The 27,535-nt window shown below is 31.2% G+C and overlaps 1 protein-coding gene across 1 annotated transcript in view; it reads right to left on the bottom strand.

Moving 5' to 3' along the window:
- Positions 1-4,986: 4,986 nt before the first annotated feature.
- The window catches only part of LOC111709818 (uncharacterized), a 29,569-nt gene continuing 7,020 nt past the window's right edge, over positions 4,987-27,535 (bottom strand). The window contains exons 3-9 of the mRNA XM_023483732.1: positions 21,299-21,356; positions 19,310-19,382; positions 17,307-17,394; positions 14,556-14,642; positions 13,964-14,062; positions 11,680-11,734; positions 4,987-5,923 (exon numbers count right to left, since the gene is read on the bottom strand). Coding sequence (XP_023339500.1) covers positions 5,842-5,923; positions 11,680-11,734; positions 13,964-14,062; positions 14,556-14,642; positions 17,307-17,394; positions 19,310-19,382; positions 21,299-21,356 — 542 coding nt within the window. The 3' untranslated portion in view covers positions 4,987-5,841. The remainder of the gene's footprint in view (positions 5,924-11,679; positions 11,735-13,963; positions 14,063-14,555; positions 14,643-17,306; positions 17,395-19,309; positions 19,383-21,298; positions 21,357-27,535) is intronic.

Here is a 27,535-nt window from a genome sequence, read left to right on the forward strand (position 1 = left end):
GATCAAAAAGAATTTTTAAAATTAGAATCGACGTTAAAATTTTCTAAATAACTTATAATAACAGTTTTAGTTAAATCGAAACACATTAATTTTACAATTTTCAAAACAAGTGAAAAGTTCAATAATTTACAAAAATTAATTTACTTTTTTATTCCTGGTATTCTTAAGCTCTCTTTGCCAGGATAATTATAAAATGCTGTGAAAGTACAAAATAAATATTTTAAAACTTTTTAAAACTTTTATTCTGAAAATGTTTTATTTTTAATTATAATGGTTTCTATTAGTATATAAACTTGTACTATATTTATTTATCATTGTTTAAAACCACTTAACCTACGGTCTTCTCTAAATTACGTAAAAGCGATACATTTTCTTTACTTTTTCAACATTATAATTGTAAACAAAGGAAGGAGTTTTTACCACAAATTCTGATTTTAAAATTGCTGTATCTTTGCAACCTGATGATGTAAGCCTTAGATATTTCAAACTATCATTTTTTGATCTAAAATGATTCATAGCTAGAAATATCTAAGGTCTCCGACATTGAAATGCAAAGATAAAAGGATAAGAAAATCAGAGTTTGTGACAAAAACTCAATTCCTTTCGGCAAACTTTCTTTAAGCATAGAGAAGGAGGGAGGAGGACATTCAAACGGTGACCCAAACGGTTCCAAAAAATCAGAAATGCTTAGTTAATTAAGCTATAGGGCTAACATTTTATTGTTTTTAAGCCCTTGAAAAAGGGAAGTTATAATGTGTCACATATAAATATTTGTCAAAAGTTAAAATAATTATTTTTGAACATTTTTTAGATGTAATTTTTGAACTTCTAAAAAATCCTCCTTTGCACCCTAACCTTTAAAATTAAAGGTTTAATGTTTTTAACAATGTATCACAATCCCCTATACTCAACACTAAGGACAAAATCATTGAGGGGGAGGGCGGGGGGTTGAAAACCACCCTCCCCCCACCCAAATTTATGTATACTAAAGAAAAATAGCCCAATCGGGATACAGTTAAAAGACAGGTGTTTTCAGTCAATGAATCATCGTNTGTAGAGAAATATTTGTAGTAAATGCCGTACTCTTGAAAGTTCGTCCCCCGAACTGTATCAGTCCAGGCACACGATCCAAATCGACTAGGACACAACCCCCTGGCTTTAAATGCCACACAGGACAAAAGCGTAGCTTATCAATCTAGCTACCACTCAGGCTCTAAATGCCACACAAGGACACAAGCATAGGTTACTTATCCTGCCCTTCTTTAACTTTAAATGTCCTATAAATAAGTTCTTGTTGCCTTTTTTTAATCTGTCAATCAATTCTTTATTTACTTAATTGTTAATCTTTTTCCTCCTTTTTCATTTTCGGGAACACTCGCTTTAAATAACAACTGTTTCCAACTTTCAACAGTGAAAAGTTAAACAAATTCTTGGAAGCTCATTCTTTTACTCTAACCTTTGCGCTAACTAGGCTCTAAACCCGGAATTTTGCAATTGTGCAAACAAGAAAACATAATATAGGTTCAAAGTTGCAAAACAATTCTTATTTCTTGCTTGTGACAACTGACAGTTGAGGAAGAATAATTAATTTTTTTTAAACGTGTCTTTTTTTTTGATTACGTAACAGAATAATATAAATATGAAACTATATAAAACAGATAAACTTTAAAATAAAACAATGTAAATGGAAAATAATGTCATTATTTTTTAGTGTGCAAAATAACAATTTACCATTTTCATGCATTTTTTTAATTCAATGATTTGCAAGAAAGAATATTTTTTATATATTTTTTTGGTGAGACTATGTAGATTAGTGGGATTTGTACTTTTTTAGTCCCCGATTGCAAAACATGAAACCATGAAAAATTATTTAAACTTTTTTTTCTTTTCTTTAGAATAGCGCTCTGTGTGTTTTTGTTTGGTCTAAATCATGAAAATATATTCAATAGTTAGAGAATTTCCCTTCAGCCGGAGATGGATGGGTCTACGTGCACAAAACTATTTTCAACAAAATTTAGGTTTAAAAAACTTAATTCAAATAAAATTTATAATTTTAAGATCATATTTTGCTGACATATTAGAATACTCTCAGAAAAATTAGAATCAATGGAAAGGAATTGAGTCTTTGGAACAAAATCAAATATCTAAATCTCAATATCTTTAGAACCCGATGTTGTAAACCTTTGATATTTTAAACTCAGATTATTTGATTTAACAGAATTCATAGTTTGAAATATCTAAGGTATACAACATTTGGTTCCAAATATATAGTGCTTAGAAAATCAGAGTTTGTGGCAAAGACTCAATTCCTTTAAGCCCCCGAGGGATTGAATGATAAACTCGAGAGCATAGCCTGGGATCAAAATCTGACTATATACTGTTTATTAAAGACGAGATGCTTTTGAAAGCCTGGCGGGATTACAAAACTTTCTTATTTAAATCACTAAAAAAGCTTTTAGATGAGCAGTATTAAATCAGAAGTATAGCATACCTAAAACAGCTTTTTCTAAAGGAATGAGAAATTGTAGGTTCGTTCAAAACTAATATGTTACTAGTTCCATAAAAATATAAAATGAAATTGGTTGGTGAGAGAAAATAACAAGTTGTGCATTCTTGAAAAGCTAGTAAACATTTTGGTTTAAATATTGCCAAAAGAAAATAGTTTTCAATAGTTTGGATGCAACTGCATTCAAAGAAATACAGGGTGTCCCACGAAACGTGACTTACACATTTATGATTCTTGAAAAATTAAGCCCAAAACTCCCCTATTCCTGGCATTTTCAAAATGTGGTCTGCAGAGAGTGTTGCTTTTAATATTAGTTTGAAGAAAGAATGCAACACAATATTACAAAGATCAAATACAATATTCAAGTCGTCTCTTAACCCTCATGTTTCGTGGGACACCCTGTGCAAAGATTAAACCATCAATCAAACTGATTTCTGGACTTTAACACAAAATATTGTCAACTTTATAATCAAACTATAAAAAGAAAGGGGTGGGGGAGGAATGCTGAGTAAGTTTAAAAATGGCTAAATATAATAATTACCATTTATCAATTTAGTGTCAAAATAAGTTTAAAACTAGTATATTTGTTAAAATTAGAAAAAATATCTTTAAATATTTTCCCAATGTACTTTTTAATTTTTCAAAAACCTTAGCACCCTAACCCTTATATCACAATTCTGAGTAAATTCATGGGGGGGGGGGAGGAGGGATGAAATCGCCCCCTTCATCAGGATAGGGAGCCAAAATAGCCCATCCATGGGATAAGGTCAAATAAACAAGTTTCGAACAAACATTTCTCCTGTTGATACTACGGTACCTGCAGTTCAACTACAAACGTCGGACCCACGTACAAACGCCAGACGTTACAAAGGTAGGACAGTGCAAACGTCGGACTGAGACAAACTTCGGACTAGTACAAACGTCGGACGGGTACATTTATAAGAAAAAACTTTGGTTGAGTTTGAAAAAAGGCTATTGATATAAGAAATAAATTAAAAGCCACTAACGTTTGATGATCAAAATCAAAGATAACTGAATAAAGTCTCACTCTCAACTTTTTGAAAACAGCACTATATATAAACAACAAATCAGAAAGGAGTTGAGTTCTTATCACACTCTGATGTTCCAATGTCTATATCTCTGCAACCCAATGTCGTAGACCTTTGAAAGATCAAACAGTTTAAGTTTGAAAGTATACAAATGTTAATACCAGTGGGTTGCAAAGATAAAGGGGGATGAGAACATTTGAGGTAGTGACAAGAACTCAGTTCCTTTGGGTAGTTTTAATTAGACAATTCAATATAAGGGGTTTTTAAAAAAATCTAAAATTTTTTGAAAATCTTTTGTCCAATGTTGGTACTAGTCTGACGTTTGTAGTGGTCCGACGTTTGTACTGTCCGATGTTTGTAAAAGTCCGACGTTTGTACTAGTCCGACGTCTGTCCTCATCCGACGTTTGTACTGTCCGACGTTTGTACTGTCCGACGTTTGTACTGTCCGACGTTTGTACTGTCCGACGTTTGTACAAGTTCGACGCTTGTACTGGGCCGACGTCTGTCCTGATCCGACGTTTATACCAGTCCAACGTTTGTACCAGTCCAACATTTGTACTAGTGTCGCACTAGTCTGTTTGTACTAGTTTGTACTAGTCTGTCCCGACTTCTGCAATCCGACGTTTGTACTGTACGACCATTGTAAGTCTTAGGTTTGTACCGTCAGACATTTGTGGGTCCGACGTTTATACTGGCACCAATACTACATATACTATTATGACCGTACGCAGAAAATAACAATTAAATATAAGTTTATTTATTCTCAAATACAATAAGTTATATAATAATTAATATAATATTTGATTATAACTCAGGAAACCTTTTCCCGGATTTTTCCCAAATTTGGATTAGGGAACACGGTAGAAACACGGGATTGTTCGATTAGCTTTGTTCAAAAACAACAAAAATTGGGTTGCAGTTTTTAGGAAAAACTTTGTTTCCAGACAAAGCTGGGTTACCAAGCTAATTAATGACAGCAAAAAGTTATTTTAACTTAAATAAATTGGTTCTTTAAATTCAAAATGTCCGAACTCGACGATAGGAAACTTTTGATGGGACAATCTAATTTAAACGAAGTTTTTGCTCGCTGGGAAATAAACTGATTTCTGCTCTGTAAACCCTTCAGACCAATAAGAGAACCGTATTCTACACAGTAAAAACAGTAATGATCGCAATTTTGATTGGGTGTCTACATATAAAAATATTTCAACATTTTAAAAAAAACTTCTAATGTTGTTTACATCATAAATTTAAAATTTGTTTAAATTTTAAGAAGTGTTAATTGTACTATCATTTTTGACTAGTATTTACATAATTAAACTGAAAAGAATTGATTTTTTGCACACAAACTCAAATTTTTGTAATCCCTATATTTTTGCAACTAGATGGTGTAAACCTTTGAAATTTCAAACTTTATCAAATTACTTGACCAAACAGAATTCATAGTTTGAATAATCTAAGGTTTACGCCACTGGGTTGCAAAAATATATAAATGAAAAAATTACAGTCCAACGTACCGTCCAGTCACGCTACCCAGTGTAGAGTTGACCCAGCACGTTTTATGCAACAAATGTAGCATGGCAAGATCATAGTGACTTGTGTACTTTTTAAGTCTGTGTTTGTACACTTTTTACTAATAACTGAGGAGGAGTACGTTGAATATGTACTATATACATGAACTACAAGTGGTAAACTGAGTGTACCATGCTGCTGTAGCATTTGTAATATTTTTCAAAAGTATTGGAAAGTTATTGTGGATTTTGAATATGATGGTAGAGTGCCATTTTTTAGTAAACTGATATCTTTGCATTGGTTCAGTGAGCTATTTGTGTACTATCTTAGTACTAAGTACTAATGACACTTTAATATTTGTGTACATTATTATATTGTGCAATGCCACTGCACCGTTTTATCTGTGTACTATCTGACTACACTATCACTTTAAGACCTGTGTACTATCTGAGTACACTATCTCTGTAAGATCTGTTTACTATCTGAGTAAACTATACCTGTAAGATCTAAGTACTATATGAGTACAATGTCTCTGTAAGATCGGTGTACTATCTGAGTACAATGTCCCTGTTAGATCTGTTAACTATCTGAGAACACTGTTCTGTAAGATTTGTGTATTATCTTAAAACACTATCACTATCAGGTGTGTGTACTATCTGAGTACACTAAGATCTGCGTACTATTTAATGTAAGATGTGTGTACTATCTAAGTACACTGTCCCTGTAAGATGTGTGTACTATCTAAGTACACTGTCCCTGTAAGATGTGTGTACTATCTGAGTACAAAGTTCGGATGAGTTTTCTTCATAAAGTTCATCATCACATCTGAATCCTCGCAGATAAATTGCTTTGTTCTGAAAATAAACATTATTAGAGAAATAAAACAAAATATGATTTTCTTGAACCTGAGAGCTGAATCTCTTTTAAACATATCATATACTAATTGGACATTTAATATCAAACAGTCCTATCATATAATTTTGTGGTATGTTACTGTAAAAAGCATGACTAAACTATTAAGTTTGTGATACACAATAATCCTAAGGTTTATTTTGTTTATTATTTCTTCAAAAGTAAATCTAGAGACACGTGCTGAACATTCTTAAAATGTACATGTCTAGAGCTACAAAAAAGTGTAATTAAGCTAGAGATGTAAAAACAAAAGCAATGGTGGTTCAACACTTTAAAGAAGTCCTAAAAAATAATGCAACTTTTTTAGCAAATGTTAAGAGTTTTTCTAACAGTGTAAAATTGTCAAGTAAGGCATAAAGGAAAAGCATTTTATTAATCCATAAAATAAAATAAGATCTAGATTCGATTCATGTATAAAGCCAATACACATCCATCATCCATACAGGGTTACCTACAAAAGATGAGACTTTTATAACGGACGACCTAAAAATCATTGAATATGACGGTCTATAGGTTAAATGTTGTGTCTGGCTTGTACATTTTTTAAAAAGAAAGGAACAAGTAGACAGATGCTGTGAACCGTGTAATGATGAATGTACAAAATTTACAAAAAATCCGCAGAGTCGTCTCTGAAGTCTCATCCTTTGCAGGTAACACTGTATACATCTTTTTCTGTGTTCTTAATAAGACATCTCTGCTCTGTTTTGCCTACCACACCATATTGTATTGAATAACTTTATGTTCTGTTTTGTGTACTATGTCTGAAGAGTACAAAACATATGCTCTAGGTTTTTGCTCCTACGAAAGTGCCAAGACACGATTTCAAAGTTGCAAGGTCTTTGCACACCGTGTTCTAAACTAGAAACAAGAATGAAGAACAACAATGAGATTAGAATTAAGGAGAGGGAAGGGAGGGGGACGGGGACGGGTTGCGACATATTGGGATCGACAGATCTCAAAATCTGGTTTCATTGAAGATAAATAAATAAGAAAACAGTGAATGCAGATTGTACCATGATCCGGCAGTACATGTTTTTTTATATAATTTTTATATTTTATTTTATATAACTATTCTGTTTTGATTGTGTAGTTAAATGTGTACACAGATGTTTATTTCAAATCTCATTGAAGAACATGAAATGATTAATCATGTTTCTCTGATTTTTTTTATACAAAACCATACAATTTTTTTATGACAAAACAATACCATTTTTACATACCAAACCTTACCATTTTTATACAAAACCTTACCATTTTTATACAAAACCTTACCAATTTTTTATACAAAACTTTACCATTTTTATACAAAACCTTACCATTTTTATACAAAACCTTACCATTTTTATACAAAACCTTACCATTTTTATACAAAACCTTACCAATTTTTTATACAAAACTTTACCATTTTTATACAAAACCTTACCATTTTTATACAAAACCTTACCAATTTTTTATACAAAACTTTACCATTTTAATACAAAACCTTACCATTTTTTTAATACAAAACCATACCATTTTATACAAAACCTTACCATTTTATACAAAACCTTACCATTTTATACAAAACCTTACCATTTTATGCAAAACCTTACCATTTTATACAAAACCTTACCATTTTATACAAAACCTTACCATTTTTATATAAAACCTTACAAATTTTTAAATAAAACCTTACCAATTTTTTCGTTTTAAAAGCATAAAAGCCCTTCTCAGGCTGAAATAAATTTTAAAAAAATTGGACAGACTGTGTTTTCAACAAGTTTTGGGCATGATTTCAGAATGATATATTTAAACGGAAGTAATTCCTTTTTCGGATTTTATTGTTTATATAAATAATGATTTAGTCATTGGAAGAGATCTTAAATATTTTGATATATTAGCTCGAAGAATTCAAATTTCAAAATATCAGGTGTCTTCGACATCAGGTTGCAAAGATGTATTGACTACATATTTATGGTTTGGTTTATTCTGTTTGATACAACGATGCACATACGAGATCACAAAGCCGTAGCCGTAAATCTGTCTGAAATTAAAGTGTCTGTTACTTTTAGAATGCGTTTCTTGAATTTGGTCGGATAGTCCTCTGTGAGGCCGGGTGTGAGTGTGAATGCCCAGTGTTTTTACTAAGATTGGAAAAACTTGGATATCGATTCCATTTCCTTATTAGAATTTAGGTTTAAAGTAAAAAGCATAAAGAGTATGAAGTTTACAAGTGAAAAGAGTATGAAGAATTACGGAGTAAACCATTAAATCTTGATCTCATTTTCTTTCATTTGTTTAAAGGGTACCATCGGTCATTAGGCCTTGTAATTATTTAAAATGAATGTTATTCAAGTTTACGTTAATAGTCTGTATTTCTTTTGTACATAATTAGAGTTAATAAACATCTGAATCTATATTTTTATAGATTACCAAATACACGATGAAAATACATTTCTAATGTTTTCTTGCCAATTGTTATGTTTAAACTTTAAACCAGTTTTTTTCCATGTATTTTTTCTTCGCTTGTATTATCAACATTTTTCCAATTTACTATATTTACTGCATGTCTATTCTGAATTTTAAATAAGATAAAATTGTGCAGTTTTGTTAAATTTTGTTAAATTCAAAGAAATATCTAAATGAAAATATATTCATGAGAATAAGGTTTGAAGGATTTAAAAGATTCAAGTTTCTTGTTAAATATAATTATACGCTTGCAAGGAAACATAAACCCCAATTTAAATATTTATTATCTGTCTGGGGATTTTTTCTTTTTTTGCATTTTATAAGGTAAAAATGATTCAAATAACTTGTAATTCCTTGTATCATGAATCTGGTCAGGTCAAAATTTCAAAAACTAAAGTCAAATGAAAAGTACAGTTAGAGATGGGCATTGTTTTTGTGAAAAAACAAAATAAACGCAGGCAAACCACTCGGATCATTCAAAGAAATGAAAAACTATTGTTAAAAAAACAAATGAAAAAAACTATTGTTTTTGTTGAACGAACAAATTTTCCGAAAAGATTTTGAAAAACTATCGTGTATCACAAAACGAACGTTTTTTCAAAAATACTTTAAAAACTTGCATTGATATGCATAATTATTTTGCTTTATAAACGTCAGAGGAAAATCCATGTACTTTACAATAGTAAAAGCTGACCGGTACAGTTCAATAGTAAAAGCGGGCCGGTGCAGTACAATACTAAAAGCGGGCCGGTACAGTACAATACTAAAAGCAGGCCGGTACAGTACAATACTAAAAGCGGGCCGGTACAGTACAATACTAAAAGCGGGCTGGTACAGTACAATACTAAAAGCAGGCCGGTGCAGTACAATACTAAAAGCGGGCCGGTACAGTACAATACTAAAAGCGGGCCGGTACAGTAAAATACTAAAAGCGGGCCGGTACAGTACAATACTAAAAGCGGGACGGTACAGTACAATAATAAAATTGGGCCGGTACAGTACAATACTAAAATTGGGCCAGTACAGTACAATACTAAAAGCGGGCCAGTACAGTACAATACTAAAAGCGGGCTGGTACAGTACAATACTAAAAGCGGGACGGTACAGTAAAATACTAAAAGCGGGCCGGTACAGTACAATACTAAAAGCGGGCCGGTACAGTACAATACTAATATCGGGCCGGTACAGTACAATACTAAAATCGGGTCAGTACAGTACAATACTAAAAGCGGGCCGGTCCTAGGAAAACACTTCTGCCGGGCAGTCCTAATACGTCACTGTATATAATAATAATGTATAATAATGTAAATAAAAGTCTTCTCATTGGTTCTATCGTTTCATCTTGAAATTATTGGAATTGATTACGCAATATAAAGCATGAAAGAACCTAAAAACGTCTCTTCGTTTTTTTCTTTTTAAATGAAAATCCGAAATAAAAATGCAAATATCTAAAGATATAAAAATGATGACAAATAAAATTACAATTTAGATGGTTTAGGACAGGATATTGGAACTTTTGATGGATATTGTTATTCTTGAACGCTTAGCACATAGATTCAGCTGACTTATAAAAAGTCTTATGACAGGGTCGACTTTAAAGTGTCGCAACGCCTTGGGCTTTGATTTTACCGATCTAACTTACTTATGCTTTTATGCAGCCCTTTGCATGTACATTTAGCGCTATAGAACACAACACTATAACAGCGCTATATTCACAACATAAAGTTTTGTTGATCGAATGTACTCATGATTAAACATTGGGGTTTCCTATGAACTCATTTAAATGTCTGGAACAATCCCTTTAATGAGTCTGGTATATAGTTGCTTAACTTTAAGCTTTAATGTTTACAACAACAAGAATTTCTTGGCCAGGAAACTTTTCATTGATCTAATATGTTGGGAAGCAGGTAGTTTAGATATTCTAATTAAATATAGTAAAGGGATAAAATATCAGAAATATAATCAGAGGCGCAACTAGGACTTTTGCTAGGGGGGGGCAATATATTATTTTGTTAGGACAAATACAGTCAAACTGCTAAATTTAAATATTCCTTTTTTTTACACAATTCGTACTTTTTTTTTTTTAAGATACTGTAATAGAACTTGAAAGGAGTTTTCGCTGCATTATGCGGAGCCTTTTAGTGCACACTAATTTTATTAAAGGGACTGTAAGCGTAATTTCAAGTGTCCTTTCATTTAAAAAGGGGCATCTCCGTTTTAAAATTGTTTAAACGTTGTATGCAAGCTCTTTTTTATTTAAATAACATCAATAGTTAACTTCTATAAGAAAGAGAAAATATTTACTTTCAGTGTTAGAAATCCGCGTCTAACATAAAAAAGACGATATTTTCAGGGGGCGCAAGGAACGGATCAGCTGTGTTTAGATCAATCTTTACGCAGCGTACAACGGGATTCAGAACCATTTAGAAGCTTTTCAACACATTTACACACAGAGTTCTCTCATTCTTGATTCATTGTTTTCTTTGTATGGAGGGTAACTCAAACAAAGTAAAATTTGTTTAAAGTTATTCTGTTAGAAATATTCGGAAATGACAATACATTGACAATTTCAAATTAAGAACAATCGTAATTCTGATAATTTGACCAATCTATAAAACAAAAACAGGGATTTAAATATGTACAAAGAACCCTTTCCATAATTAAGCAATGTTCCACGATGACCCACGTGTGATACTTTTAAATTCAATAAAAGGTTTTTTTTCGGAACATTCTGTTTATTTTTTGTACATATATATACAAAGAGTAAAGTTCATTTCCAGAATAATACATATTGATACGCGTTCTTAAAATAAAACCAAGGTTTATTTCATTCAATAACCTTCAAATCAAAATTGGACAGAAAACAAGTAGTCATGTGTTTTTATCTTGCGCAAAATGTCTATTTCTAAAAATTTTATTAAATAAGTTTCTTCATAGTTTGTCTTTTTATGACTGAGAAGTAGAATTAAAAAAGAGGTATGATTTAATATTGAAATTTTCCGATTTCTTAGCTCATATGCTAAGAATTTTATTTCTGCAGCTAAGGTACTTTGAAAACCCAAAAAAATCCTTTTGACTTCCGAAAATCAAACTTGGTGTCAATAAATTCATTGTAAAAATTTAACCTACATCATTTAGTAAACGGCTTTTATTTGAAATGAAAAATTAATAATTTCAAAATTATTATAAAGGTGCACTTTACTCTATATATATTTTTAATTTTATTTTTGTAAGTGTATAATATATATACCTGTAACATGCTGCATCATGCCATTCTATTCCATCTGAATACCAGTTATTTTGAACTAAACAACAAATAATATTTAGACAACAAATACTTATAGCTTTACAACCTGATGACGCAAACCTTTAATATTACATGATATGACTTATTTTTATTTCAGAATTTTTTTTAAAGGTCTAAAGATATAAGCTATTATATAAACAAGGATAAATATATGATATAGTAGAGAAAAGATATAAGCCATTATATAAACTAGGATAAATATATGATATAGTAGAGAAAAGATATAAGCCATTATATAAACAAGGATAAAAGATGATATAGCAGAGAAAAGATATAAGCCATTATAAAAACAAGGATAAATATATGATATAGTAGAGAAAAGATATAAGCCATTATATAAACAAGGATAAAAGATGATATAGCAGAGAAAAGATATAAGCCATTATAAAAACAAGGATAAATATATGATATAGTAGAGAAAAGATATAAGCTATTATATAAACAAGGATAAAAGATGATATAGCAGAGAAAAGATATAAGCCATTATAAAAACAAGGATAAATAGATGATATAGCAGAGAAAAGATATAAGCTATTATATAAACAAGGATAAAAGATGATATAGTAGAGAAAAGATATAAGCCATTATATAAACAAGGATAATAGATGATATAGCAGAGAAAAGATATAAGCCATTATATAAACTAGGATAAATAGATGATATAGTAGAGAAAAGAAGGAATGTGTCTAAAGATATAAGCTATTATATAAACAAGGATAATAGATGATATAGCAGAGAAAGAAGGAATGTGTCTAAAGAGCATAGAGAAAGGAAACGAAGAGGTAAAGCTTACCTCAGATGTCACGTATCAAACACTGTACACATGTGTATAGAGTGATCGTATCTCTTTGGGTGGTTAAATATAGATAATTAAATATTTTTATTGATAATTAGATGGACACTAAATATGGATTGTAAACACAGGATTGTAAACTGCAGTACATTTCAGTAAAGTTGTTTGTTTATTTTAAGACAAGAATGACACAATATTGCAACGTGAGAAAATGCACGAACAATTCTTGTAAAAATGTGAATTTTTTCATGGCTAGACCTTTTAAGGATACATCCCTCGAGTTATATTTGCTTAAACCTTTTCAAAGAAGGAGATGTTAGTCAGGTGAAAAGTTTTGAAAAAAAAATGCAATGTAGGGCCAGGGGAGGGGGCAAAAAGTCCATGCCCTGGTCTGCAATTTTCTTTTATCCAGAATACATTTTTTTTTTTATCATATCAGAAGTATTAACTAATTACATATCCTGTTGGTAAAGTTAGTTTTTTCATGGCTAAATATTTAATACGTACTTTTCTTTATATAAAAATTTCTCTTTGTATAAAAATTACTCTTTATATAAAAATTACTCTTTATATAAAGAAATAAAATCAAAAAATTATCAATTCCATAAAATCCCCCAAGAAATACGATCACAAGTGTACAGTGTTAGTTACGTAAACATATCATGATGTACACAACCGACCACCAATTAATTAATTAATAATTTAATAGGGTAGTCGGCTGTATACATCTGAGGTAAGCTTTACCCTTTCTTTTCCTTTCTCTATGCTACAAGGTGTAATGTCCGTTGAACCTTTAACTTGATATGTGACCAAATTAGATAAATGGGAGAGGTGGCTGAACTACCTACTACAGGTTAAATCCTGAGTCAGGGAGTCATGAATTTTTAACTTGATATGTGACCGAATTAGATAAATGAGAGAGGTGGCTAAACTACCTACTATGGGATAAATCCTGAGTAACGGAGTCATGAACCTTTAACTTGATATGTGACCGAATTAAATAAATGGGAGAGGTCACTGAACTACCTACTGCAGGTTAAATCTTGAGTCTCGGAGTCATGAACATTTAACTTGATATGTGACCGAATTAGATAAATGGGAGAGGTGGCTGAACTACCTACTATGGAATACATCCTGAGTCACGGAGTCATGAACATTTAATTTGATATGTGACAGAATTAGATAAATGGGAGAGGTCGCTGAATTACCTACTATGGGTTACATCCTGAGTCACGGAGTCATGAACATTTAACTTGATATGTGACCGAATTAGATAAATGGGAGAGGTCGCTGAACTACCTACTATAGGATAAATCCTGAGTCATAGAGTCATGAACATTTAACTTGAGGTCGCTGAACTACCTACTACAGGTGAAATCCTGAGTCATGGAGTCATGAAAATTTAACTTGATATGAATTTTAATGAATTGCCACCTGATAAACATGCTTCAATGGTGACCCCAGAGCGTTGGAGTAGGTACTCAGCATTGTCCGGCTGTGGAACTGGTTTAGAGACGAACTGAGACAGGAAACCTAGCAATTTGGTGTACAGTTGTACAGAAGTATACAACAAATTTATTGCGTTTCAGTTGTACTGTAGACTAGTTATACTAAACTAAACAACAACTAATTTGTTCAGTTGCAGAGGACACGTAATTTGTTGCAAAGGTTTACAAGACAAGTAGGTTGAATTGTTTTGTATTGTACAGAAAAAAAGTAAAAATAATGAAGATAACGAGATAATAACGTAAGTACAAACTCTGCTTTAACTCTTAACGGATCTCAAAAATGCAAAATTTGCAACATCGATGCAGTAATTTTATTTGAATAAATGTGTTATCTTAAAAACATTTTAAATTTATTTCTATCGGTAAAAATTAAGTTAAAAGAAAACATATTATACAACTAACCCTCAACTAAACTTTGGTGTGTACTGCAGTATTTTGCAGTACATTGACCGAAGATATAGTAGTGTTTAGTGGAGAGTGAACAGTTTATACTTTTCTTCTTTGTGAGATATTGTAACCTGTATCAGACCAAGGGTTATCCTTCCATCCCGGAGCAGTCTCATTGGTCGGAGGAATAGAAGATCCTGAGCCAGACCAGAACCATCCTAAAATATAGGGTCTTTGGTTCATAAACCATCCTTAAACATAGGGTTCTTGGTTTATAAATAATCTTTAAACTTAGGTCTCTTGGTTCATAAACAATCCTTATGCATAGTGTTCTTAATTCAGGGGCGGATACATACAGGGGGGGGGAGCGGGGGGACATTCGCCCCCCCTGAGATTTCGAGGCAAAAAATGTTCCCAATTTGATAAATCAATAAATTAATGTTTTTCAATTTCAAGCTATTTGATTATCTTTTATTTCATGGAAATATAATAATTAAAGGACGAAAAAAATATTTTTCTAGCTTGTTAAAAATAAATATAACCAACGATGTAAGTATACGACGACATTGTGTTTTGTTTTATTAGTGTTAATATGCGGCTTATCTTGACTTTCTTTTCTTCAGTTTAATTTAAAAATCAACGACAACAAGTAAATGTTATTGTTAACGATAAATTTAGAATTAGAAATTTGTAAGAAACTAGACTTAAGTTATAATATTGTTCATATCTAGTAATGTTTCTTAATCAATACTCATTTATTAAAATTGTAATACATTTCCTAATTTTCATGCATTTAAGTATAACTAGTAATTTCTCTTTGTTCTTAAATTGCTAATATTTCTATTATTGTTCCTGTTCCTAATACTGTGTCTGACCCACCTTAAATCCCTGTCCTAATCCTATATTTTTGTTCCTAATTCCTAAACAATCTTTTTATTGTTCCTAAATCACTGTCCTAATATCCTTTAATTTTGTTCCTAATTCCTGAACAATCTTTTTATTGTTCCTAAATCCCTGTCCTAATCTTTTATTTTTGTTCCTATTTTCAGAATAGCTTCTCGACTCAATAGCATGCTTAAGGGAAAGAAACCCTAGTGCAAAACAGGTAAAATATCTGTCTTAATAAACTATAATGTGTGAAAAGTTAAAAATCTAGTTTTTTTAGTCTTTAGTCATTAATTTTGACTCTTTTTGAGTCTTTTAAGTCAAAAAAATGTTCCTTATATAAATAATCCTTAAACTTAGGGTTCTTGGTGCTTAAACGATCTTTAAACATTGGGTTCTTGGTTCATTAACAATCCTTAAACTAAGAGTTCTTGGTCTATAAAACCTCCTTAAACATAGGGTTCTTGGATTATAGATAATCCTTAAACGTAGGGTTCTTGGTTTTTAAACCATCTTTAAACATAGGGCTTCTGGTTTGAAAACACACCTTTTGGTTTATAAATTGTCCTTAAACATAGGGTTCTTGGATTGAAAACACTTTTTGGTTTATAAATATCACTTCTTGTTATTTTGTACTAACTTCATGATATTTATGATAATATTCCCTCATCAAAGATTATGGATAAATATACAGATTAATCATATATGTCTCCTTTTTTTCAAAACATTCGAAACAAATATTTGTTGGGTTGTATCATTCAGGGTTACAAATATATATTTTTAAAGCAAACATACACTTACCTTAAGCTATATTTATGTATAAATATACACATAAACTTCTTCCTGCATCTTTTGAAAATATTTTTAAAAAGCTTGGAAACTTTAAAAGATCGCTGAACTATCAACTTGACATTCTCAAAATGTGCTCATTACAGTATTTACCATCAAGCTCTCTTCTTAAGATGTGGAATAACCTGCCTCTTGACTTAAAAAAGAATAAATGAAAACCATCTCACAGAGGGATTGGATGGGGGGAGAACTCTAGAATAAATGAAAACTATCCCACGGAGGGATTGGATGGGTTCAAAACTATAGTTTAGATGAAAGCAGTTTGACATAGTACTTGGAATGGGTGAACACTTGGGTTAGATTGAGAAATTCCCCTTGAGGAATTTTTTTGTGGTTTGGGTTAGATAGAGCGGGTAGCTGTTACAGAGAAGGATTGGGTCATGTGGGGGGTTGGGTGAAAAATTAGGGTTAAATGAAGAATTTTAATACAGATATATGGAGGGGGTAAACTTTTTACCCGTATGTAGCGATAGGCATTAGCTAGATTCGTCTTAATAGTTTTTGCCTGATATTTTCTTCTTGGGTAATATATTAGCATGCTTGATAAAAGCTAACTTTTACAGAATAAAGTTTTTAAATGTTGGAACTTTCTCATATAGTCGTACTCGTAACACCTTTAATAGTCTAAAAATATATCAAAAGTTTCTGTAAAACGAATCTGGCTATTGCCCATTACTACCAGTAAGATAAACAAAGTTTGTCCAGTGTTATAAACAATGTTTACCAGTGTGGTAAAAAATGTTTTATCAGTGTGGTAAACAATGTTTACCAGTTTGGTAAACAATGTTTCACCAGTCTAGAAAGCATTGTTTACCAGTGCAGTGTGTTACCTTTGTGGTAAACAATGCTTTACCTTTGTGGAAAACAATGCTTACCTTTGAGGTAAACGATGCTTTCCAGTGTGGTAAACAATGCTTACCAGTGTGGTAAACAATGCTTATCAGTGTGGTAAACAATGCTTTACCTTTGTGGTAGACAATGCTTTACCTTTGTGCAGTAAACAATGATTTACCTTTGTGATAAACAATGCTTAACAGGGTGGTAAAAAATGATTTACCAGTGTAGTAAATAATGTTTAACAGTGTGGTAAACAAGGTTTGTCCAGTTTGGTAAACACTGTTTTAACAGTGTGGTAAACATGTAATTACCTTTAATATTTTTAGGTTGTAGATGTGGAGCATCACATCCATGGAAGTTACAGAGTCTGCCAGAAGTCCAGATATCGTCCACCTCATACTGGACAAACAGATTAAAGGGAGTGATCATACGGGACAAACAGATTAAAGGTAATGATCAAACTGGACAAACAGATTAAAGGTAATAATCATACTGGAAAAACAGATTAAAGGGAATGATCATACTGGACAAACAGATTAAAGGTAATGATCATACTGGAAAAACAGATTAAAGGGAATGATCATACTGGAAAAACAGATTAAAGGTAATGCTCATACTGGACAAACAGATTAAAGGTAATAATCATACTGGACAAACAGATTAAAGGGATTGATCATACTGGACAAACAGATTAAAGGTAATGATCATACTGGACAAACAGATTAAAGGTAATGATCATACTGGACAAACAGATTAAAGGGAATGATCATACTGGACAAACAGATTAATGGGAGTGATCATACTGGACAAACAGATTAAAGGGAGTGATCATACTGGACAAACAGATTAAAGGGAATGATCATACTGAACATACAGATTAAAGGGAGTGATCATACTGGACAAACAGATTAAAGGTTATGATCATACTGGAAAAACAGATTAAAGGGATTGACCATACTGGACAAACAGATTAAAGGGATTGATCATACTGGACAAACAGATTAAATGGATTGATCATACTGGACAAACAGATTAAATGGATTGCTCATACTGGACAAACAGATTAAAGGGATTTATTATACTGGACAAACAGATTAAAGGGATTGATCGTACTGGACAAACAGATTAAAGGGATTGATCATACTGGACAAACAGATTAAAGGGAATGATCATACTGGACAAAAAGATTAAAGGGATTGATCATACTGGACAAACAGATTGAAGGGATTGATCATACTGGACAAACAGATTAAATGGAATGATCATACTGGACAAACAAATTAAATGGAATGATCATACTGGACAAACAGATTAAAGGGATTGATCATACTGGACAAACAGATTAAAGGGATTGATCATACGGGACAAACAGATTAAATGGAATGATCAGACTGGACAAACAAATTAAATGGAATGATCATACTGGACAAACAGATTAAAGGGATTGATCATACTGGACAAACAAATTAAATGGAATGATCATACTGGACAAACAGATTAAAGGGATTGATCATACTGGACAAACAAATTAAAGGGAATGATCATACTGGACAAACAGATTAAAGGTAATGATCATACTGGACAAACAGATTAAAGGAAATGATCATACTGGACAAACAGATTAAAGGTAATGATCGTACTGGACAAACAGATTAAAGGTAATAATCATACTGGACAAACAGATTAAAGGTAGTGATCATACTGGAGAAACAGATTAAAGGTAATGATCATACTGGACAAACAGATTAAAGGGAATGATCATACTGTGGCGGAAGACGATCTATTATGAAGAGACTGAAGCCGGATATTGGAACGCGGCAAGACGTACTAGATTTCTGCCACGTCACCTTGATATTTAATACTCAAAAACTTTAACTTAAATTTGTACCTTTACCAGTTAATAAAGTAAATTATTTAACTTCGGTTGTATTAAATTGAGCGTAGCCAAAATACTGGACAAACAGATTTAAGGGATTGATCATACTGGACAAACAGATTAAAGGTAATGATCATACTGGACGAACAAATTAAAGGGATTGATCATACTGGACAAACAGATTAAAGGGTTTGATCATACTGGAAAAACAAATTAAAGGGAATGATCATACTGGACAAACAGATTAAATGGATTGCTCATACTGGACAAACAGATTAAAGGGATTGATCATACTGGACAAACAGATTAAAGGGTTTGATCATACTGGACAAACAGATTAAAGGGATTGATCATACTGGACAAACAGATTAAAGGGATTGACCATTTCGTTTGGAAAAGACTGTTCAGTTGTAAAAGTTTTGAATATACTCGGCCTGCCTGTTTGATGACGGCCTCCACCATCATGTTCTCCTCCGAGGTCTCGAGGGACACCAGGTCCATACACATCTCCCTAAACAGGAGGCCATGGATCATGTGAGACTTAAAATTAAATTAAAATTAGACTAAATTCATATATATTTTAAGCATAATTTTGGTAAAATTTGCGATTGGAGGAATATTTTTTTAACGCATGGTTGAAAAATTAAAACTAGAGAAGCTACGGGGTCACAACGTCGTACCGATACATTTGCATAAATTTGACCTTTTCATTGGGTAAACCCATTTTCAATAAATTTTAGAGAAATATAATATGATAATTCTGGTATTCATGGTATGTAGGTTAAACATAATACATAGACATAATTTCATCAAAAAATGCAAACATATACCTAAAAAAAAGTATAAATTATTTCAAATGATAAACACATTTTATAGATACATTTATATTTCAGATGTAATATCAAGAAACAAACTATCTTCTCTTTGGTAAATTGTAAAAAAATCTAACTAACTTTATTTAAATTTCTATATTTTCTAGATAAATGTCAACAAGAAAATAAAAAAAGTTATAATTGGTGCAAGTTTTACAAGAAAAGGAAATGCGCAAAAAGTTTGGACAGAAGAAAAGTTAGATTTGATTACTCGTCTGTTTGAATTCTAAAAGAATGTTTAAATTCCAAATCAAGAAAATATAACTTCAAAAATGAATTTCAAATTTTTATTTAAAGATTGCTATCGATAATATAAAAGGCGCTTTTTAAATGATATATCTATTTCAATTTTTAATATTTCAAGTTAATGAATTAATAGAATTAAAAACTGCGATTTTTTATTTTCATCAAACCATCTTAATTTGGGCATTCGTTGAACACCGTCCATTTCTTTTTGTTTAATACTTTTTAGTTTACTTTTTAGTCCTCCCCGAGTTGTAGTAAAGAAAACTTTAGTAAGGTTGCAAGAGAGATGATTTGTGTTTGATAGCTTCCCGGGATCAAGTAATAGTAAGTTTGTATCTTTTGTCGTCAGCAGAATTAAATTAATTTCTCTTGGACACCCTGCGATCGGAGCCTAGTAAAAGCTAAGGGTCGAATTAGACGACATTATTGGTACGGCTTTGTGACCACATATCTCCTTTAGTTTAGCCTTAAGGATGGAAAATAAATCTTATCAGAAAAAATAAAACTTATTTGGTTCTTCTCAATAAAGGATGTTAGAATTGAAAACATAAGATTTTAATCTTAAGTGCACATGGATTCAGTCTGCTTAAAAAAAGTCTCATTAATTTTTGCTTGAGAGCTCGAGACCTTTAAATCACAGTGCGCGAAAGGAATTGAATTTTTGCCGCAAGACATGTCATGGCAACCCAATGTTGTAGGCCTTAGATATTTAAAACTATGATTTTTGTTAAATCAAATACTCTAAGTTTGAAACATCTAAGGTTGAATCCATCAGGTTGCAAATTTTGAGTCTTGATAACCGAAGAATAAAAGCCACAGATTTGGATTGCGAATACTATAAAATTCTCTAAATTTAACCATAGTATAAAAATCACCGGATTAATTAATTAAGTAATTAATGCATTGTGCAAAACTGGATTTTGCACAGAAATCTGCAATGCCACTGCATTGGGAATAAAGAAACTGACTGGTGGCAAATAAAGAAAAAAGACAAATTTATAAGAAAAATGGGAAACAACGTACACACCACACTTAAACACATTGAAACATATTTCATTGTTAATTTTTGGGTTTGCACAGAAAAACTTCTCTTTTCCAGAAATAAAAATATGTACATACTAGCTGAAGATCTTTTTATTCTTTGAGGCTACCCATGAGTGTCCACAAAAAATGTTAGCCCATTCGGTCCAGCCGTTTAGCCGGCTATAGAGAACATTTATACGAATGTCTTGTTTTATATGAACGTACATACTGGTATTAAAATATTATTTTTATAATTTTTGTAAATCTTGTAAATTTTGGTTTATACCTGCAAATATTTCTTGCGTCAAGCCAACTTGCTTCATAACTTCCATAATCAGTTTTTCCTAAAAAAAACAAGTATTATATTGATTATTATTTTACATTTTTATTTAAAATTTGCCATTAAGTTTGCCTAAACTTTTAATGATAATTACAAACCACTGTTGGAAAATCTATTAACCTAATATAGTAAATTTTAGTCAAATATGATAATTGATTGGCTTTAACACTTTCAGAAGGAACTGAACAATTTTGCAACCCAGTGGTGGTAACCTACAGCAGACTTTTAGGTTTGTAATGTTAAATGTCTGCGATATTAGGTGGCAAAAATATAGAAATTACAAACAAAGAGTTCAAGAAAAGTTTTTTTATAATTTAAGGGTTTTGAAAGTTTTCTCCAAGGATGTAAAAAAGTTTGTCGCAAAAATTTAGATTTAATCCAATATTTTTGTCGGGGTCACTCATTAAATGCTTTACAATTATAGTCATACGTAACTGATTTCGGCACAAAGATAATACTTTCAAAGTGATGGTCGTTTAAAAAGTTTGTTAAAGTAACAAAGTAGAAATCTGATATTGATTCTGGTTTTATTATCAAACAAATTCCAAGTTCTAATTCTTTTAGCGGATTTCAATTAACTTAATTACATAATCCATCAGAGTTATTAAATTTTAGATTTTGTAATTGAAAGATCGAGGACTAAGGATACGAAGATACCGATAATAAATCATTTATTGAGGAAAATTTGATGATAGAAGGATAGAAGAATAAAATCATAGACGGATAGAAGAATAGAAGGATTGATGGAAAGAAGGATAGAAGCATACAATAATAGAAGAATAGAAGGATAGAAGGATACAAGAATAGAAGAATAGAAGAATAGAAGAATAGAAGAATAGAAGAATAGAAGAATAGAAGAATAGAAGAATAGAAGAATAGAAGAATAGAAGAATAGAAGAATAGAAGAATAGAAGAATAGAAGAATAGACGAATAGAAAAAAAGAAGGATAAAGAATAGAAAATTAGAAGAATAGAAGAATAGAAGAATAGAAGAATAGAAGAATAGAAGAATAGAAGAATAAAAGAATAGAAGGATAGAAGGATACAAGAATAGAAGAATAGAAGAATAGAAGAATAGAAGAATAGAAGAATAGAAGAATAGACGAATAGAAAAAAAGAAGGATAAAGAATAGAAGAATAGAAAATTAGAAGAATAGAAGAATAGAAGAATAGAAGAATAGAAGAATAGAAGAATAAAAGAATAGAAGAATAGAAGATAAGAAGAATAGAAAATTTAAAGAATAGAAGAATTGAAGAATAGAAGAGTAGAAGAATAGAAAAATAGAAGAATAGAAAAATAGAAGTGTAGAAAGAATATGAAGACTAATAGAATAGAAAGAATAGAAGAAAAGAAGAATAGAAGAATAGAAGAATAGAAAAATTGAACTCTGGATGAATAAAGTTGAATGGAACTCAGTACAGGGAAAATCTAAAAGATGGCGAATATTAAGAGATTCTCCGAGATTGCCCAACATTAGGGAAATTAGTTCCATCTATTAATTTACCCGCTTAATAATTAGTTTCCAGTTCTAAAAAGGTCCAATAATCCCATTTCAACAGACTTACAAACGTAACTTCACGTGATTCTTCATGCAAAGATGTAAATGTCCGATTTACCCTGGAGACCATAATCTAATAAAAAAATATGAAGGACACCGTCGTTTTTCTGACTCGAAAGTGTTTATTTCAGCGAATTTCTCCGTTGCTTCTTTTAAACAACAAAAAATGCGGTATGTCACTTTCACAGAGAAACCTCAAACGAAAATAAACAGTTAATAAACAATGATATCTATTTCATCTTGATCAGACAAAGCCGTTAAGGGTACCGTTGTAAATCGGGCAATGTCATTTATGCATGTCCTTGTAAAAACTAAAAATATTTATCTTTTATAAAATTACTTCAAATTAAATTATCACATATTTCCGTAACTTATAATTCCCTCGTTTTTCAGACCGACTATTTCAGGTAGTTAAACTGGATATGCAGTGTTGTGGACAAATTCTTTTAAAGGTTGCCTTTAATTTGCAACCTTTACCTGGTTTACTAAATAAGAGAGAAAGAAGTTTACAGCTGCAGGGATCTTTGAATGTTTAAAAAATGACTTAATAATTATCGTGTCATCCTTTGTGGGTAACCCTATCTTCCAAACCTATTCTTCCTTGTTTAATAATATTGTTCACAGTCTATTCAGACCTGAGTCCTTTTAAATAAGTGTCCTCACATACCTCACGGAAAAATCCGCCTCCCCATCCTATTTTATCTTTAGAATTCTCTCTCCCTAACTTCGCCCCCCCCTCACCCCCAGGCTCTGATTCTCCTCTCATCTGATTCTATTTGAATATAAAAACAGTCAGAAATCTGAACAGTAACATGATGAACAGAATTCAAATTGAAAATAAACCCTTCCAGCTATTCCTTCATTTAAATTTATGAATTCAGGGCCTGAATCCGACTTTTAAACGATAAATTTAAAAACAAAAACCACCCTTCTACTTTTGATGACTTAAACAAAATAAGAATGCATTTGCTAAATCAGATAATCAAAGTTTGAAATATCAATGGTTTACCCCAGCTGGTATATGTAAAGATGGAGATATTAATTAAGCTATCCTTACAAATAATATGTATCCTAACGAAGGGAAGTCAAGAACTTTGAATTTTCTCTGATATTTAATATATTTTGATTCATGAAACTAAACACGTAGCGTGTGGTTACATATTTTCAAAAATCTAAAAATTTCTTCAAATTTCTCCAGAAATAAATATCTTTCTAAAAATTTCTAAAACTGAGAAATTCCTTGAAATGCGAAAATAGTAATAAAGAAAATAGGGTTTTAACTCTAAAAAAGAAGTGGCTTTTTTCATCACTTCGATGGTCTTTTGATATGATTAAAAAGCTACTGTGTACATCTAAATCTGGGAACTTAAAGGGACTGTAAAGGAAAAATGAAAGGGGGTATAGGCTGAAACCTGAGAATCTCAGGTTTTGAACGATACCTATAAGACATCTATCTGATGTTCCTGTCTCGAGAAATTGACATAAAACTGTGTCAAAATTATAAACCAAAACGTATATATGTAAGATATACGTCCGTATGTGACAAGAACTCCTTCCAATGACAGTGCAGTATACTGGTCACGTGATACAGACGGAGACATGTGACAATAATTCTGCATTGCCATTGGTTGGAGTTCTGGTGACATGTTCCGGACGCATAAATAATTTTATCAATTATTTCTATTAACAATAAAAAATTATTAAATTTAAATAATAATAGAAGCAAGCTTGAGTTTCTCAGGCTCCTCATGGAATATCGTTGTTTTCAGATTGGTTGCGTATTTGTTGAATATGATCTGTTTATATACTTCGAATCTTATACAAAATCTTACATATATACATTTTGGTATAATTTTGACACAGTTTTATATCAATTTCTCGAGACAGGAACATCAGATAGAACTCTTATGGGTCTAAATCAACTCCTAAGATACTCAGGTTTCAACCAATACCCCCTTTTATTTTTCGTTTACAGTCCCTTTAAGTCGCGTAAAATTATATCTTTTTGCTGGAGAATATTTTGGTGATTTTTTTGCCTTTTTTGTAAAAATTAGAGAGTGAAGCTGGAGAAAAAATTTCAGGAAAGAAAAAATCTAATTTTAACAAACAAAACATTGATGCATACATGCTGACGTAGACGTGGACTTTCTATTTATCACTTTTTGTAACGGTTAGACTTGAATAATATTCTTACAAACTTTTTAAAGCTTTACCACTGCAACAATTTCAAGAATGATTAAAGGAATCTAATTAAACAATTAAACTTTCATAAATGCACTTTCTAACTTTCATTTGTTAGACCACACAACAATCTAACAATCAAAACATTTTAAGTCTAGGGTCAGGTTGGGTCTTAGATCTAGCTGTTTTGCTTGAATTTCTTCAAAATGTACTTTATTGAAATTTATCTTCAGTGATTAACCGAAAACTTTGAATAAGAAAGACGACTTTCAGAATCAAGTTATAGCTTTAAAAAGTCCAATGAGCATAAGACGCAGCAACTGTGCAGTGTAAACAGACCCATTTTACTAAGTTAATGATTTCATAAGTGTCTAGTAAAACTATTTACTCTGTAACAAAATACGCTTTAATAATGCTATAATGTCGTATTCCTATTCTATTGTTGTCTGGTTATTTTTGTATGATTTTCAATTTTATTTTATTTTTTATAGTTTTTTTTAATCTTTTTTAAAGTAGGATGAACAAGACATAATATTGAAGTTCACCCTTCTGAATTTAAAGGAATTGAATTTTTGCAGCTAACTCGAATTTTTCAATTTCGACATCTGTGCAAATTAGCTGGTTTAAATCACAAACTTTTTTTGGTCCAACAGAATTTATTAGTCTAAAAAATCAAAAGTTCTACAACTGAATAGAGTTATTTTTTTTATACATTTTGCATAAACTCACTTATTTCACTTAGTTCACTTATTTTCATTTAATTGACGATTAATAAAATGTATTAACTGTTTACAACTACATGAAACTAAAATGTTAACGCTTGTCCAATGCTTTAAAAATACAATTAGATTGAAACAATACATGCATTCCATTAATTAAAGATATTGAGAAGAACAAAAATGTTTTGAATTTCTGATGCGTAACTGATACATTTTTCTTTTCTGAGCTACGCGGTAACAAAGCTGCACTAGGAATGAAGCATACTACTTTGTAGTTTGGAGCGTTTCTGCTGATGTCAGAGGGATATTTTTAATAATAGTAATAATTTATAATTAAAGATAATGATTAGCATAATATTTCATGACGTTGGTTGAACAAATATTTTTAGATTTTTACCTTATTCATTAAAAAACTGTTTGTGTGACGTTAGAAAGCAGTATTTTTACCTCTGTGTATAGAAAACAAAGCAATCATTATTTTGGAATCTTCTTTTTTCTTATGTTTGATTTAGAGATTCAAGATGCTATAGCTAGGTTCAGCAATAGTCAAAAAAATATAAAAAATATAAAAATATTTTTCCTAAAGGCTCTCTAGGCGTAATTTCAAGTGACCCTCCATGCAAAGATGAAAATGACAGAATCACAAGAGTATACCCTTGAAACCTTTGTTTAATAGAAAATGTGGAAGAAATTGTCGTTTTTTAGGTTTAAAGTGATTATTTCTGATTTTTCCTGTCTGTAGTAATACGCGAGTCACTTTTGTAGAGAAACCACAACTCAAAATAATTGGTTTTTAAAATGATAGACCATTTACTGCATTTACGCAGTTCCATTAATTCTTGTTTTTTATATCCTTATATCTACGCAACCTGATGATAGTACACCTTTGATATATAAAACTTTGAATTCTGATAGATCTTTCAACTTTTTTTTCATTTGCTTTTCAGTTAAAGTTGAAAAGAAATTTATTTTGTAATTTGTGTAGACCAGACCAGTTGAACACATTTATGAAGATAAATAAATAAAAGACTGAGACCATTAGTTTACAACTTTAAACTCTTTAACATTAGCCCCCCCCCCCCCTACTCCACCATGCCACTATAATTCTACATATTTTAACTTTAATTATTTTTTTGTTTTAAACTAGGGTTTGAGTCGGAGACCTTAGGTATTTCAAACTTTAAATTCTGTTGGATCAAATAATCTAGAGGTTTAAAATATCAAAGTTTTACATCATTATGTTACACGGATATAAGGATGACAGAATTTTGCTTGTTTGTTACAAAGATGTTATTCTTTTAATTACTTGTAAGCTTCTTTAACGTAGACACCAAAATAAGATTTTTTTTTGTGTACAAAATTTGAAATTAACAACATGTCGCGAGTTGCTATAACTATACAACACTAGTTTTAACTTTAGTTTTTGAGAAGTAATTGTCAAATTTCTCATAAATTTTTTTTCTTACTGGATAACACATTGTTATGGTTGTTAAATTTGTTTGTAAACAATGGTTCGTCAAATATTGGTCATGTTTTAAACCATGGTTTGCACACATCAAGGATTCTAAATGATAGAATATATAGTTAAACAGACTGAAGACTCAATTTTACTTTATTTTTCATTTATCTGAGTGATCAACGGTACCCTAGTATTTTCCAGGTTGAATATCATTCTTTTTCTCTCTGAACAGGATCGATTTTCAATTGTGGTTTCTCTGTGAAAG

This window comes from Eurytemora carolleeae, unplaced genomic scaffold (assembly GCF_000591075.1).
Source record: "Eurytemora carolleeae unplaced genomic scaffold, Eaff_2.0 scaffold967, whole genome shotgun sequence".
NCBI lineage: Eukaryota > Metazoa > Arthropoda > Copepoda > Calanoida > Temoridae > Eurytemora > Eurytemora carolleeae.